This window comes from Triplophysa rosa, linkage group LG1 (assembly GCF_024868665.1).
Source record: "Triplophysa rosa linkage group LG1, Trosa_1v2, whole genome shotgun sequence".
Classification (NCBI taxonomy): domain Eukaryota; kingdom Metazoa; phylum Chordata; class Actinopteri; order Cypriniformes; family Nemacheilidae; genus Triplophysa; species Triplophysa rosa.
The window spans coordinates 29,219,987-29,233,617 of NC_079890.1; the positions used below are offsets into that span (position 1 = coordinate 29,219,987).

At 37.7% G+C, this 13,631-nt stretch overlaps 1 protein-coding gene across 3 annotated transcripts; it reads left to right on the forward strand.

Moving 5' to 3' along the window:
* Window positions 1-1,463: 1,463 nt before the first annotated feature.
* Window positions 1,464-12,660, forward strand: myzap (myocardial zonula adherens protein). 3 transcript variants are annotated; one of them, XM_057338047.1, is made up of 15 exons: window positions 1,464-1,480; window positions 1,597-1,954; window positions 2,846-2,920; window positions 6,131-6,226; window positions 8,078-8,236; window positions 8,632-8,724; window positions 8,878-9,027; window positions 9,496-9,648; window positions 9,993-10,118; window positions 10,434-10,562; window positions 10,647-10,741; window positions 11,035-11,140; window positions 11,228-11,311; window positions 11,573-11,679; window positions 11,766-12,660. In XM_057338047.1, exons 2-15 carry the CDS (start codon window positions 1,886-1,888, stop codon window positions 12,109-12,111), a joined length of 1,788 nt encoding a protein of 595 aa, XP_057194030.1. In that variant the 5' UTR covers window positions 1,464-1,480; window positions 1,597-1,885; the 3' UTR covers window positions 12,112-12,660. The 3 variants fall into 3 exon arrangements, with proteins under 3 accessions (XP_057194030.1, XP_057194047.1, XP_057194039.1); XM_057338064.1 differs by lacking the exon at window positions 1,464-1,480 and having other exon boundaries at window positions 1,541-1,954; window positions 11,618-11,679; XM_057338056.1 differs by lacking the exon at window positions 1,464-1,480 and having other exon boundaries at window positions 1,544-1,954; window positions 8,878-8,991.
* The last annotated feature ends 971 nt before the right edge of the window (window positions 12,661-13,631 follow it).

Sequence of the window (13,631 nt, forward strand, 5' to 3'; positions counted from 1 at the left end):
TTTATTAAGGGCCTGATATAACTGGACTCGTTGCATGTGAGTGTACATGGTTTTAATAACATTTTCCAAAATATATGCTTATTTCTTTAGCAGCAGGCTTTCTTAATGGAGGAAATCTGCGGTTATGTTTTTGGTTATCCTTGTGTTAAAGTATAGTATTACTAGATACGATCTGATCAATTGTACATGTATTATTCGTAGATTGGGCATATAAATACATTTTTACACCACATAAAAACCTTTATAAATTAGTGAATAAATGAATTGCGTCAGACAACAAATTATATACGCCGACATAAAAGCACGTTGAACGAGCTGCAAGATACAGTTTAAACATTCAGTCGCAGATTCGCGACTGATGCGAAACTAAAAGCTACGATGTTTTATATAGTTAGCGATTTGTAGCAAATAACCTTTTAAATACGTGAAACTCGGATGAGAAAGTCTGATAAACTTATAAAAAAATCCTGCAAGGTCACGTCGTTCGTTCGTTTATTTCTTTAACAAATTATTGTTGTTCAGTAATCGGAAAATTAGACATGGTTTAAAAGTAAAGTAAGCATGTTTTTGGCAGATTACCATTCGGTCATTTATATATATATATGGTTAAATTGTGCTACCTGTTGTGTGACCATGAAAAATGTGTGGTTACTACAAATAAAACTATGTTTAGCCTACTATTGTTAAACATGGTTCATTTTCATAGGGGGAGCATAAACAATTAATGTCAGGCATAGTTCAAATGGTGCAAAATAGTTTTTAAGTACCTTAGTCCCTCACTGAGCATTGTTGAACTGAACAGAACTGTCACAAATACTTAGTATTTAGGTATTTAAAATAAGTATTTAAAATACGTAGTATGTTAGTAAGGGTACGACTCCAAAGATCTGGAGCATAATCCTATTGACCTTTCACAATCTGCTTCATTTCCCTGCTCTAGGATTTCTACATGTTCCAGAGGTTTGTTATCTTCAAAGAACTAATTTGGTAATTAAGATTACCAAATTATCCATGTCTTAAAGATGATATCTAGTTGGCCAAATGTCAAGAGAATCCCAGTTCGTGTTTTCATCCGGTGAATCAAACAAATACATAGAAAAGTGAAAACGGTAGAAGAGTTAATCATTAAACTGGGACGTGTTTTAAAAATGAATGATTGACCTACAACGTGTGCACTTTGAAATATCTTAAGTAAACGAAATCACACTGATTAAAGATGTCATGCACGTTATTACAGTTATTTTGTGCTATTTCCTTTATTTTCTTTTTTACTCACTGTTATGATCATGCTGCCATTTTAAATGACTAAATTCACTTGTGAATGACTGCAAATGTGTAATTCTAAACAAAGCAAAAACAGTCACATTGCAAGCAGAAGTAGAATAAGCTCTCTAAGGTGTAACGCCTCCACTACAGTGAATATGAAGAGGGCTCCACCCTGATGACATCAGACCCACCCCACGAAAGCAGCTGGCGACAGGTAGGTGCTCGAGAGAGCATACAGGTAAAATGTGGCTGGACGGGTTTGATGGGAAACTAGGCTTACGTAGCCAGAACAGATAATGAACGGCTGACAGCTCTCTCTCTTTCTCTCAGTCAGGAGGAGTCTATATGGAACACTGTCACTCAGGACTTATCTGCCTGCTGGAGTGCTGTTTTTCTACTGACCTATGCACATTGGAATACTGAGCCTCGTTTTCCCCGATACTCTCTCTCTCTCCCTTCCCTCTCATCCGGGGGAAGGAATTCTGGCAGAGCTGTTGAGGGGAACTTTTTCCATTCTTCCTCTCTTTGACACCGTGTAGCCTGCAGCGGAGGGAGTGGACATCGATAGTGTTTGTGTGGATGTGTGGCGTGTACAGAAAGGGACATTGAAGAAGGAGGCATGCTGCGAAATGGCACGGCCGGTGCCACCAGCACCAGAACCACCACTGAGATATCGGACCTCAATGAGGTAAGAAATACAGATGAATGCAAAAAAACAGAAGACGGGGGGCTCTTGCTCATCTTTGAACTTTGTTTCCCTGCGCGTTTTCCTCTGTCCCTAGAATTCTCATTCAGTGTCATTTGTTCACGTTTGCTCGTTCCAGCTCACACGCCGTTCCTCACACTGTGTTTTGGACTGTGCTCTAATGGCTGTATCCAGGCTCATCAGTGGCACATAGTCGTGCTGTTGACGTGTGCATGTGAGAGTTTCCACATCGACTCAGGGTTCTGTTTTTTCGTGAGGGCCTGTAATAAGAGCTGCCGTCCTGGGAGGCAGGGCCCTGTCATGTTTATTTTATCAGGGCCTGGCACTCAGCCGTCACTGCTGTGGTCAGCTGCCATTCACCGACAGTCTTACAGCTAATCAACTGACACCCACTCAGATGCAGCTTCAATAACCAGCGGAGAGGGCATCAAAACATAGTGAACCACATTTGTAGACTGTGGTCTTTGACTGTATGTATGTACATATCGGAAATGGTTAATCATTGGAAGGATTATTATATAAAATATAACAATAAAAGTCACTACTAGTAAGATAAATGTTATGTTTGGCAGGGCTTGTGATACTGTCATGTCTTGGTGCTTTTGTGAAACATCAAGTGTTTGTTGTTCTGTGGACAGTGTATAGATTCCCTACATGAGAAATTACGTTCTTTCATTTGAATTAAATGTATATTTTTATAACGAATATCTATTGTGTCTTCTCATTGTTTCTCATGGTATCTTTATCAGTTTCTACTGGGTGTTTTACATCATTTGAATAGCTGCCACGGGGTGACTACATTGTGACTAATGCTTGTTTGTTTGTTTGTTTGTTTGTCTGTTTTGTTTGTTTATCTGTGACCACGTCCACCAGAGGGGAATTAGGCGTCTGAGACTCACTCTGCGACCCGATGACAATCCTAAAACTCAGAATGAAATGGCCAACTCTGTAAGTATCATTTTCCGTGTCTATTCCACACGGATTGACGCTAAACATGTCATCACGTCATTATAACAGACTTCCTCTTTCTCAATGACTTTGGTATCTTCAAGTTGTTTGGGGAGCGCCACAAATGGCATAATGGCCTGATAACAGAAAATAGATAAACAGGATACATTTCTGATTGGTTTGTGTCATGATTCAACAGCTCTAGGTGTAGTATGTAATAATAATGTTGCAGTACTGAAATATCACAGAACTCTTTGTAAGTTGCTTTAGATGAAAGTGTCTGCTAAATGGATTAATGTAAATGTTTTTACGCTACTGTTAAAAAAGTTTCGGCATTTTAATTCCCTAAATAGATACTCCTAAAAATCCCACATTGCTCCTTTAATGCACCATGAACTAACATGAACAGTTGTATTGACAATATCTGACGTTAAATAACTATTTTCATAATTGTTTGCGAATACTTTTACTAATGTTATAAAAATACAACCTTATTGTCAAGAATCTCAATTTATTACGGCCTGCATTTTCTTCATTATTTGGTTTATTATTCAATTAGTCCAATTTTTTGCAAACACTTTAAATAAATAAATTTAGTTTATTTAGTGATAAATATGTTAGCACAATTTTTTTATTTATTAAGACATGATGAGAAACATTTCAGTCATGCATTTCAGAACTTTTACACTATAACTTTTAAATTGTGTAAAATATATTTGTGGTAAAACCATGCATACAAACTCTGTGGTTGCCTGTTGTGCTTAATTATCATGTGCAAATGTAAACATCACTTTATAGACCACTACAGGCAATATATTAAAAACAAATTAGGCTTTATGCTGATTTCTTGTTCATACATCCTTGAGCTGTCTTAGGAGAGTCACATGAAACAAAGTTAATGGAATTAGTCACTTGTTTATCTAAGGAGGCGAAGTTACATTTTGAGCTTGTTTACCACCCTCATATCATACTTAGTCTACTGTATGTGATAAATGAATGTATAAGTTGCCATAAGCCCTCCACAGACAGTGTGCTGGAAAAGTAGTCAAGAGAGGTGTGTCATGAGAGTTTCTGTACCTTGGCTTAGGAGCTTTTAGAACTTGAAGGTAAACTGTTGGGTCTCTGATAGCAGCTGCGTTGGGAACATCTAGCACTTTCATAAGCCAGATACCAGTAAGAAATAGAAATCCAGGAGTTCTGCCAACAGAAAACTGTTGAAGGCCTTATCAGTGTCTCTCTCAGGAGAGGCCAGCTGTAGACTGTCATTGTGTTGTGTGCAACGTCAGTTAACACATCTCAGGATCTCCTAATGAGCTGTCGATGGCCATTTGCAGTAGAAGAGCAATTTTCTTTATACAGAATGTGCTGCGGTAAATAGATATTAAAAAGTGTGGAAAACTGTTAAGCACAGCAAAAAAGACTACTGGTATTACTGTGCCAGTGTGTACTATTTGAAGAGTTTATTTGCAAAAACAGATACAGAATTTAATTTTTTTCCTTAGAATGTTATTAGTTTTATTGTGTTAGTTAGTTAGCTGTATTTTTATTAAGTTACTATTATTACTACCAAATGTAGTTGAATTGATATTAATCGGAATGCACAATAAAAAAAACAGATTTTTGAAAATGATAAAAAACTGAGTTCTCTTCATTTGCGATTGGTAGTGACACAGCCATACAAAATTTAAACCAGGTCAGAGAAAGACAAAAAGGTGAAAAGAGGAAGGTGAGTAAAATATTTTGAGATATTCTATTACTTTTATACTTTTGTGACAAAAAAAACATAGCAAAATTGTAGAAGGGCGTGTTTGGTAATCTTATCCACCGTGGGAGACAGGTCTACCTGTGGTCTGCATTACCCGAGTTACACCTGTTGGATTACAAGAAAGCCAGAAATGTACACTGATCCAGGATCACCTTTTCTTGTAAAGACATTAAGCGTAACCTCTCAGAATGACCGCATTACTGGTCTCAGCAAAGCCAGAGTGAGCAGTTCTTCACCTACTGTAACCCACACAAACAGATATACTGTATTCTGTGAAACAGGTGCTAGACAGGATCAAACAGCTGCCGGCACGTCTTTGTACAACAACAATAGAGCTTACAGATGGAGCATAGAGAGGAGAGAGCATGCAATTCAATCAGTAAGACTATACAGAAGCAATGGAGAATATGAAAGGGGTAAAAATGTACACACCGAGCTTTTATTCCAAGGTGTTAACGTGGTTGAAGAGATAAAGTGCAATATCAGCAAAATATTTGTAAGATAAGTAGAGATCTCAGTGCAGCTTTGTTGTTAGTGTTGTCTGTCATTGTTTGGATAGATACTTTTATGCAGTCAGGTAGAAATGTGTCTGAAAAATGTCCAGTGAATGTACTATTCTTATCTCCACCAACTCCCTCACTATCTCCCACTCAGTCAGAGTCGGCGGTAAATCATTAATCTTACTCCCACTCTCTATTTCAAAATATTTGACTTTCTACCTTAATAAAGGGATGTTCACATGCTCTAATAAAGAGTTTTTCCCACCCTTAGCTTGAGAAAAATCTGTAGGAGGTTTTAAATAGACCGTTTATCGAAAACAAAAATCCTGTCATCATTAAAGTCCATACATTGGAAGTCAGTGCGGGTCAGTGTTGTTATGTTACCAACATTCTTCAAAATATCTTGTGTTCTGCAGAAGAAAGAAAGTCATACAGGTTTGAAATGAAATGAGGGTCAGTAAATAATGAAATCATTTTCTTTTTTGGGTGAACTGTCCCTTTAACGGCCATTCCTTATATAATTCCTTACATAAGTTTCATATTATTCACTGTGTCTCATTGGGAAGCTGCTGTATATTTTTGGGGGGATGGAGCTGTAAAGAGGTGTGGTCAAAACATGAATGAGATTACAGTTCTGTGAAACTTTGTCCTGAGAAAAGAGAGTACCACACCCTCAGTGTGTGATCACAGCTGGAGTTGATCAATATTGTTTCACCTCAGTACAATGTGAAACCTGTCTCACCGAGTATAACAATACTGTTTGTCATAAACAAGAACACTTGTTATGATTTGTCTTTAACAAAAAGCATGCTAAACTTTTAAAATGGTCAAAACCTGTTATGCCTGACCCAAACTTAACCTTAATCAATATATGTTTTTAACATTAAACCCTAAGATTAAATCATTAAGAATATATCAACTGACAGACACTCTGTTACATCACAGAAAGAAAAAGTGGTCAATGGAACCTGGAAAAGGAAAAATGGACTCATGCAGAGAGAGAGACCACCTGGTAGAGAATCATCTGAACAGGAAGACAAGGTACAGCACCTTAACAAGCAAACCTAAATAAATATCAACTAACTTATAACTTAAATATAATTCAAACACACATATTAAAATATGCATCCCAATAGAAACAGGAACAGTATTTTTACGTCATATCCATTACAGTGCCATATGCTTTTAAAACATGTTTTTGTCCATGTGTGTGTTCATGACACCTGGTAATATTGAGTAATTCTGTCTATGATACTGCTTGAATAATGGTAAAGTGTACAACACAGGTGCTTGTTTTCCACAAGGTATTTGAGCATATGCGTTATTGTTTGCAAAGCAAGCATGAGCTGAATTATGGTGTATGACCTTAGGGCTTTCGTTACACAACATGTTTGTTCGCTTATAACTAATAACAAAAGTGCATGCAACTCCTTTGTGAGTGCTTCAGTGTGATACTTTTTTAAAAATAAACATATTTTTACAACATGTAAGGTATGGTGCTAACAGGGAGAGGGTTTACTGCATTTGCAGAGTATTTACTCACTGAGTAAAGCTGGATACATGCAATAATGGCATAAATGTGCTCGTCCCCAACCTAAGTAAAACCTTTACTCTTCACCACTATGGTAACCCCCCAAAAAGTCACAGACAACAGAAAATCTTCTGAATTTTAACTTTAAAGAACAGAAATCTGCACAAAAACACAAATACAATAGCACTTTAACAATTTTAAAATCTAAATCCAGTCATAAGAGCATAGCATGCTGGGAACTCAATCCGCTGTGTAGTTTCAGTTAGTCAATGAAAATGATTCATGTTGTCCCAACACAAACGGACTAAGTCAGTAGTTCTCAAACTGGGGGCCGTGGCCCCTGGGGGGGCCCCGAGATGGATCCAGGGAGCCACAGATTTTGTGGCATTTTATGAAATATAGAAATTGATCATAGATTTTATGCAATCAAACATCAGAAAAATAAGACCACCAGACAAAAGAATTGATGTTTCAGCATTGTATAACCGAATATGTTTTTGTTTAAATAAAAATGTTAAATTTAAGATTATAAGTCTTTATTTGGGGGGCCGCAAAGCAATGCACTCTACACAAAGGGGGCCTTACAACGAAAACGTTTGAGAACCACTGGACTAAGTTATGTCAAAGAGTTGCCTATTTATGTCACTATTACACATTGAAATTGTGCTTGAACAAGAAACCAATACAAATGTGTTATCAAACTATATTGATTAAGTGAAACAAACAACCTTTAAAAATCTTTTTTTTTTTAGTGCAGTAGATTTTAACATTTGCTCCGGGGGTAAAGCGTTATGACACCTTTATCAGTTTATCTTCCTTTGCCCTAGGCTTTCTCATGGAATGCATGTTCTAGATGTACTTTCAATAGGTGTTTTTTTAGCATTCCATGTTTCATGTGCCTTTGAATATGTGGCGTAAAACTCCACATTGATTCAGGTTGAGACTGTTTAGCGTGTTGACAAAATGTTTATATGCTCTCCTACTTGTAAGTCGCTTTGGATAAAAGCGTCTGCCAAGTTAATAAATGTAAATGTGACAGTATTTATGGTTTTAAATAAAACAAAAAATAAACAGGACTGAGTTTTTAATTCTTTGTTCTGCGTTGCAGAAATATGACACGCTCACTGAGGGCAGTTCAGACTGTCTGCATTCCAACCTCTCATTCTGAACCCTCCACAGCAATGCTTAAAATACCCCAGCATGCAGATGCTCTTCTTACTCTTAAATATTTACTCATAACAGCGACAGTCTTATTTTGTCAACCAGAATGCACTAATATACATATAGCAGTGGGATCGGTACTCATAGCATTTAACACACCTACGACCTGAAATCTGACCCCTGTGGTCCTTTTCCCTCAGCGCCCTGTATCCAATGGCATCAATAAGGAACAGCCTGCTCAGCACGGGCCCAGAGTCTATGACGTAGTGCAGAGCACAGCCTCCAACCACCAACAGGAAGTGATGGCACGCGAGGGGTCTGTCAGTCAACTGAGGGATGAAATGAAGTACATCAGAGAGGTAAGCACAGAAAGAGATTCCTTTCTGCTTATTAGAAGACAATAGCGCGACAAAATATCAAGATTTATGAAGGATCTTTATACATAAACTCTGTGGTACTCTGTGTACCTTCCTGCGACCTTATCCAGCGACTTTACTTTGTATTGAAGCAATGCATTATATCAGTTTGTGTGTTCTCTGAGAATTGAAGCCATGACCTTGACGTTGCACATTCTAGCAGTTGAGCTACAGAAACCCGCTGTACGTGAGCTACAGGAAAATTATTTTTAAATTAACCAGAAAACCTTGATTAACTAGTTCAGAGTTTTGATGAACTATTCTGGAAGCAAAATCCAGAAAGATGATATTTCCTGGGGAGATTTTAATGAAAAACACACTTCCTTTTTTCCCCACAGGTACGTGACTCTTTGGAAAAAGTCAGAGAGCGGATGTACGGCCAGTTCGGAGGGATGCAGCAGTCAATGCAAAAATTATCTCAGGAATTAAGGGTGAGTAAAAAACCACATGACAGGTGACTCATATCTAAGAATATCGTCGTGCTTTTATTAAACACAAAAACAGTTTCTCAATTAAAGAACAATAAGAGCCCAGCCTTACGTGTCATAATGGTAAGACAATGTGCTGACTATGGTTTTTCCCAGGTGGCCAACTCTCATAAGCGGCATTTAGAGTCAGAGGTGAGGACAAGGAGGGCAGCTATGGACAGCTTTGACCAGATGAACAGCACCCTCATATCAGCAAACATTGATCTGCAGGTACAAGATCAATGCGGTCATTGCCACCTGACAAAGGCACGATCTCTTCAGAAAAACTTGTTGCTACCAATGTTGGATATCATACATGTATTTGTATGTATCATACAAATGTCTTACTGTTATCAGAAGTTGATAATATTGTTCATAATATTACACTTTTTAAATAATGGATATAGAAATCTGAAATTGATGATATGAAATTATATATTTTTTGACGATGACAAAAACAGAGTAAGAGGTTGCTCAGCACAGCTTTTTATGCGGCCTTGTGTCTTTACACACAATTTTTAGCAGGCAAAGCACAGCCTTAACAAGTCACTGTAAAAGTTGCTGTTGAGCCGTTAATGGAAAACTTTATTGAAAGAGTTCATGTTTTTGCAAATACATTTAATGCAAATGTCGTACGTGAAATATACAAGGTTACAAAAAGTTTTCAGTTTTGTTTGAGAATTTGCCTTTGTGCAGTGTAATTATTATAAAGATGTCTGTGCGTTGCCGTTTTAGAAATCATTGCTGGAAAGCTGTCAAAACCGAGTGGGGAACAGGGATGAGAAGAGATCTCTGCGCAGCTCCTTAGAAAAGACTGAGGAGAAACTGAGGGAGACAGAGAGACAACTACAAGCAGCACAGGCTGAAAATCTCTCTCTGAAACATCAGGTGCACTACCACACACACACACAAAACTATTATTATTATTAGGTAAAACTTTACCCTACAGTAATGGTATCAGATAATAATACTTGGTACTAATTGGATACACAATTCAGGTACTGCCATGGTATTTTATTTGTGACAGAGTAAAACATAGTAATAGCACTTTGGTACTTTCTGTGAGTAAAATTGTATTTTTAATATCCAAAATATTACAAAATAACATTACTTAGAACATTATTGAGACTAGAGAACTGTTGGCTGGTACAAACTCTATATATTAATGTTAAAAACGCTTGTCTAGATGCATGTTTCAATATTGTAGTAATCCATTACTTTTGTGCGTGTAGGTGGAGACGTCTCAGGAGGCCAAAACTCAAGCATTGAAGGAGTTGAGTGCAAAGCTACAGAAGGAATATGAAGAACAACTGCAGGAACAGCAGAAGAAATACATAGAAGATATAGAGGCTCTGCAGGTACACGACTATACAGACTCTTTTCAGTTAGTTAAGACTGTATGTAATTACGTGCATCACTTGGTTATATTTTAAGATTGTTATCTTCTAACACACTGTAAAAAGTCTGGAGTGGCTTTGTTTAATTCTTCACAAGGAGGGTGGGAGGATTCCAGTCTCATAACAGGAAACATCTGTAATTACACACCAGGGAAAAGAGAAAAATGTCTATTGTTTAAGATAGAGGTTCCACCTAGTGGTAGAAGTAGAGACTTCAGTGATGGTAAAAACCCTGAATGAAGATGTTCCTAAGAACACGGTTGACTTTTAACACAGGCGCAGCTGGACGACTACATGAGGAGGCTTGAAGAGGCAGAGAGGAATGCAAAAATAGCCGAGGCCAAGATCGCCGAAAGGGACCAAAGAATCGCGGAGGTGGAACGGTTACTAAACTGTATGGCTCAGGTAAATAATATCGCTTAAATCATTCCTTGCCTTTTCCACTGAAGTCATTTTATTGTATTAATATAACTCTGCTGTTTGTAACAGGAGAAGGGGGACCTGATAAAAAAGCTTTATGACTGTGAACAACGCTTACTTGGTTTGGACCAAATTGACCATGCAGACATTGCTGTGACGAAACAGTAAGACAACCAGCAATACGTTTTTCAACTGAGACCTGTGATACTATTGTGTTTAAAAGAGGATGCTTCAAATCTTTTGGTTTCATGGGATAGCCCACAGGCCCTAAAAACCAGCAACATAATTATATTTCAAGACAATATATTGCACACGCATAGCACTAACAAATAAAGAAGCGTCTTAACATTCTCTGCTCCGAGAGAAAATTCCTAAAAACTGCCAGGAGTTTAATTTTATTTTAGAATAATAGTTTTTATAGCATATATTATCACTTGTATACAACGTGTCTCCTCAGATCTGAGCAGCTAAAGGAGGAAGCGACAGAACTGAGAGAGAGAATAAAGCACCTCAATGATATGGTGTTTTCTCAGCAGAGGAAGGTCAAGTCCATGATAGAAGAGGTAAAGATGCAATGTACCATATACACCGAATTGATCAGAAATCACTTCAAAGTCTTGATATGATGTGTCCTAACCAAAATTCCACAGGTTGAAACACTGAGAGCTAAAGTTGCACAGAAGGACATGTTCATCGCTGAGCTGCTGGACAGGATTGCCATTGTGGAGTGTGAGGTAGGACCAATCAGATTTTTGCATGCCCCTTCACCAATCAACAAAAGGCACAGAATGGTCGGAAAAAGAATGCTGAATGTGAACACTTCACATTCCACTGCTATTCTGTCAGCTGGAATTTTGAGTTTGATTCCTTTTGATTGTCGTTTCAAATCTCTCGTACATCTACGTCGAGTCAAACCTAGCTCAACAGTCTGTCTGTATATCTGTCAGTTTTCTATGCCTCTGATCTGACTCTGTCCTTTGCCTTGCTTCTCCTAGAATAATGAGTTAGAAGACAAGCTGAAGTATTTTATGTCTGTACAGCGAAATTCTGAAACTAAAGTATCCTCCAGGGAAATTGGAGTTGGCTGTGACCTGCCCATTAGGTAATGAGCGCAACATTGGCTTGCCATTAGAAATGAAAGATCACTTTCGAAGCAGCGTCTACACACATTGTCTTCTGTTTTCTTAGATCTGAAGAGCAGCCGTATGTAGCGCCTGTCCAACCCAGTTCTTTCTCAACAGTCCCACGAGTTAGCAGACTGAACGGTAGTCTTCTTAGATATTCTCCTGGTCAGTACACCACAATGCTGCGGTCCAATAACGTATATACACAGGACAGCGTGACAAGCACCACACAAACTGCATCATCTTCAAGTTACATTCCGACCAGTCATGAGAATGAGGAGTCTGAGTGCACACTATCTCCAACCTCAGAACTGTCCACTACCAGTCCCAGAGCAAGAACCAGTCCGTCACAGATCTACACTCCGTTTATGAGGCTGATGGAGACAACTCCTCAAATTAACTTTGATTAAGTGAAATACTGCATAAACTGAAGCCGATATTCTGGAACAGAAAGTATTCTTGTTTTGTTACTGCTCATGTAGTAACATTAGTGTATGCCGTAATTGCCCACTGATCTGTGAATAACTTATTTTACAAGTGTATGTTGATCCAATCTATTTTGCTTTATTTACTAAAAAGCTAGCAATTGTTTTATGTGATGCAATAACTCATAGTTTACTATTGTGTATTTATATTTCCTTTTTCTGAGCACATTTTGATTAGGTTATTTTCTAAACTGTATTATCCAAATATTATTTTGTTATAAAAGTGAACTTGATAGGATTTATATATGAGGGGTTTTTCAGTAATAGAGTGATGATATTTTATCAACTGTGATACATCAAGACTTGTACACTTCCGTGTGTATTAATGTGTATAAATGCATATCTTTATTTGTATAAGGAGATTTGTTCAAATAACTGGACTTGTACTCCCTGTTGCACTTTTGCCCTGGATGCACCAACTACAGTTTATTCACCTCTGTAGATTTTTTACAGGTCTATTAAACTTTAAAAGAACGAGCCATGTAAAAGAAATTGTGTTATTTTGTTCTAGAGTACCTTCAAAGATAAATCTGATTACCCAGATACAGTGTGAAAATTGCAACATGAATGCTTACAGACTTGTTCACAGGATTATTGTGTTCTTGTGGTTTTCTGACTCGGATGCCAAAATCACATGATCGTGAAGAGTATGCCTGCATATTAAGCTTTATAAAGCACTTGTGAATCAGTGTCTGTTTTACAAAACACTGAAATATATTTGGTATTTTCACAAATATTTCTATTCTCCGAGTGCTATATTTACATATCTCTGGGTATATTGTTCAATAAATTAAATATGACCAAACCTACAACTCAGTGGGTTTTACGGAAAATGATTGGCTTCTGTGGCGAGTCTGTTTTACAGATAATGTTCAGAGTGCACAAACCTATGCTGGGACAGGGTTGGAAAGACCAAAAGGTAGTAGAGAAGTACTGAAGTACATAGCCTGTTGCTTTAATCTACACAGCCAAATGTATTTTAGAGCATATCAACAGGTATTTTATTTATTAAATGAATCACCTGTATTCAAAGCAGTACTTCTCAATCTTGAGTTTTAACTTTGAAATAGATGTGGAGACAGGTAATATGGCATTATATAGTCAGGAAAAAAGTTCTCTCACGTTCAGCTGCTTCTCTTTTCAAATTCTGTTAATGTCTCAAGGACTGTTCCACAAGTGCATGTACATTAATTGTTTATGGTTCATTGAACACTGATTCACTGCTGGCCATCCTGCCAGGGTGTTTCCCGCCTGCCGAGATGCTGGGATAAGCTAAGATTTGGCCCCTGTGATCCTGCATGACACATAAATCAAACCAAAATGGGTTGATGAAAATGTCACTACACATTCATTATGTTCTGTGCTCACCATTGCTGGTGCTCATTATGACATCATCGCTGTTTGACATCATAACATTGAATGAAAAATCACTGGATCAATGTGAC

Coding starts and splice junctions, on each gene's coding strand:
- myzap (XM_057338047.1), top strand. CDS start 1,886: ATGCTGCGAAATGGCACGGCCGGTGCCACCAGCACCAGAACCACCACT. Junction 8,725..8,877: donor AATTATCTCAGGAATTAAGG/GTGAGTAAAAAA, acceptor GGTTTTTCCCAG/GTGGCCAACTCTCATAAGCG. Junction 10,742..11,034: donor GACATTGCTGTGACGAAACA/GTAAGACAACCA, acceptor GTGTCTCCTCAG/ATCTGAGCAGCTAAAGGAGG.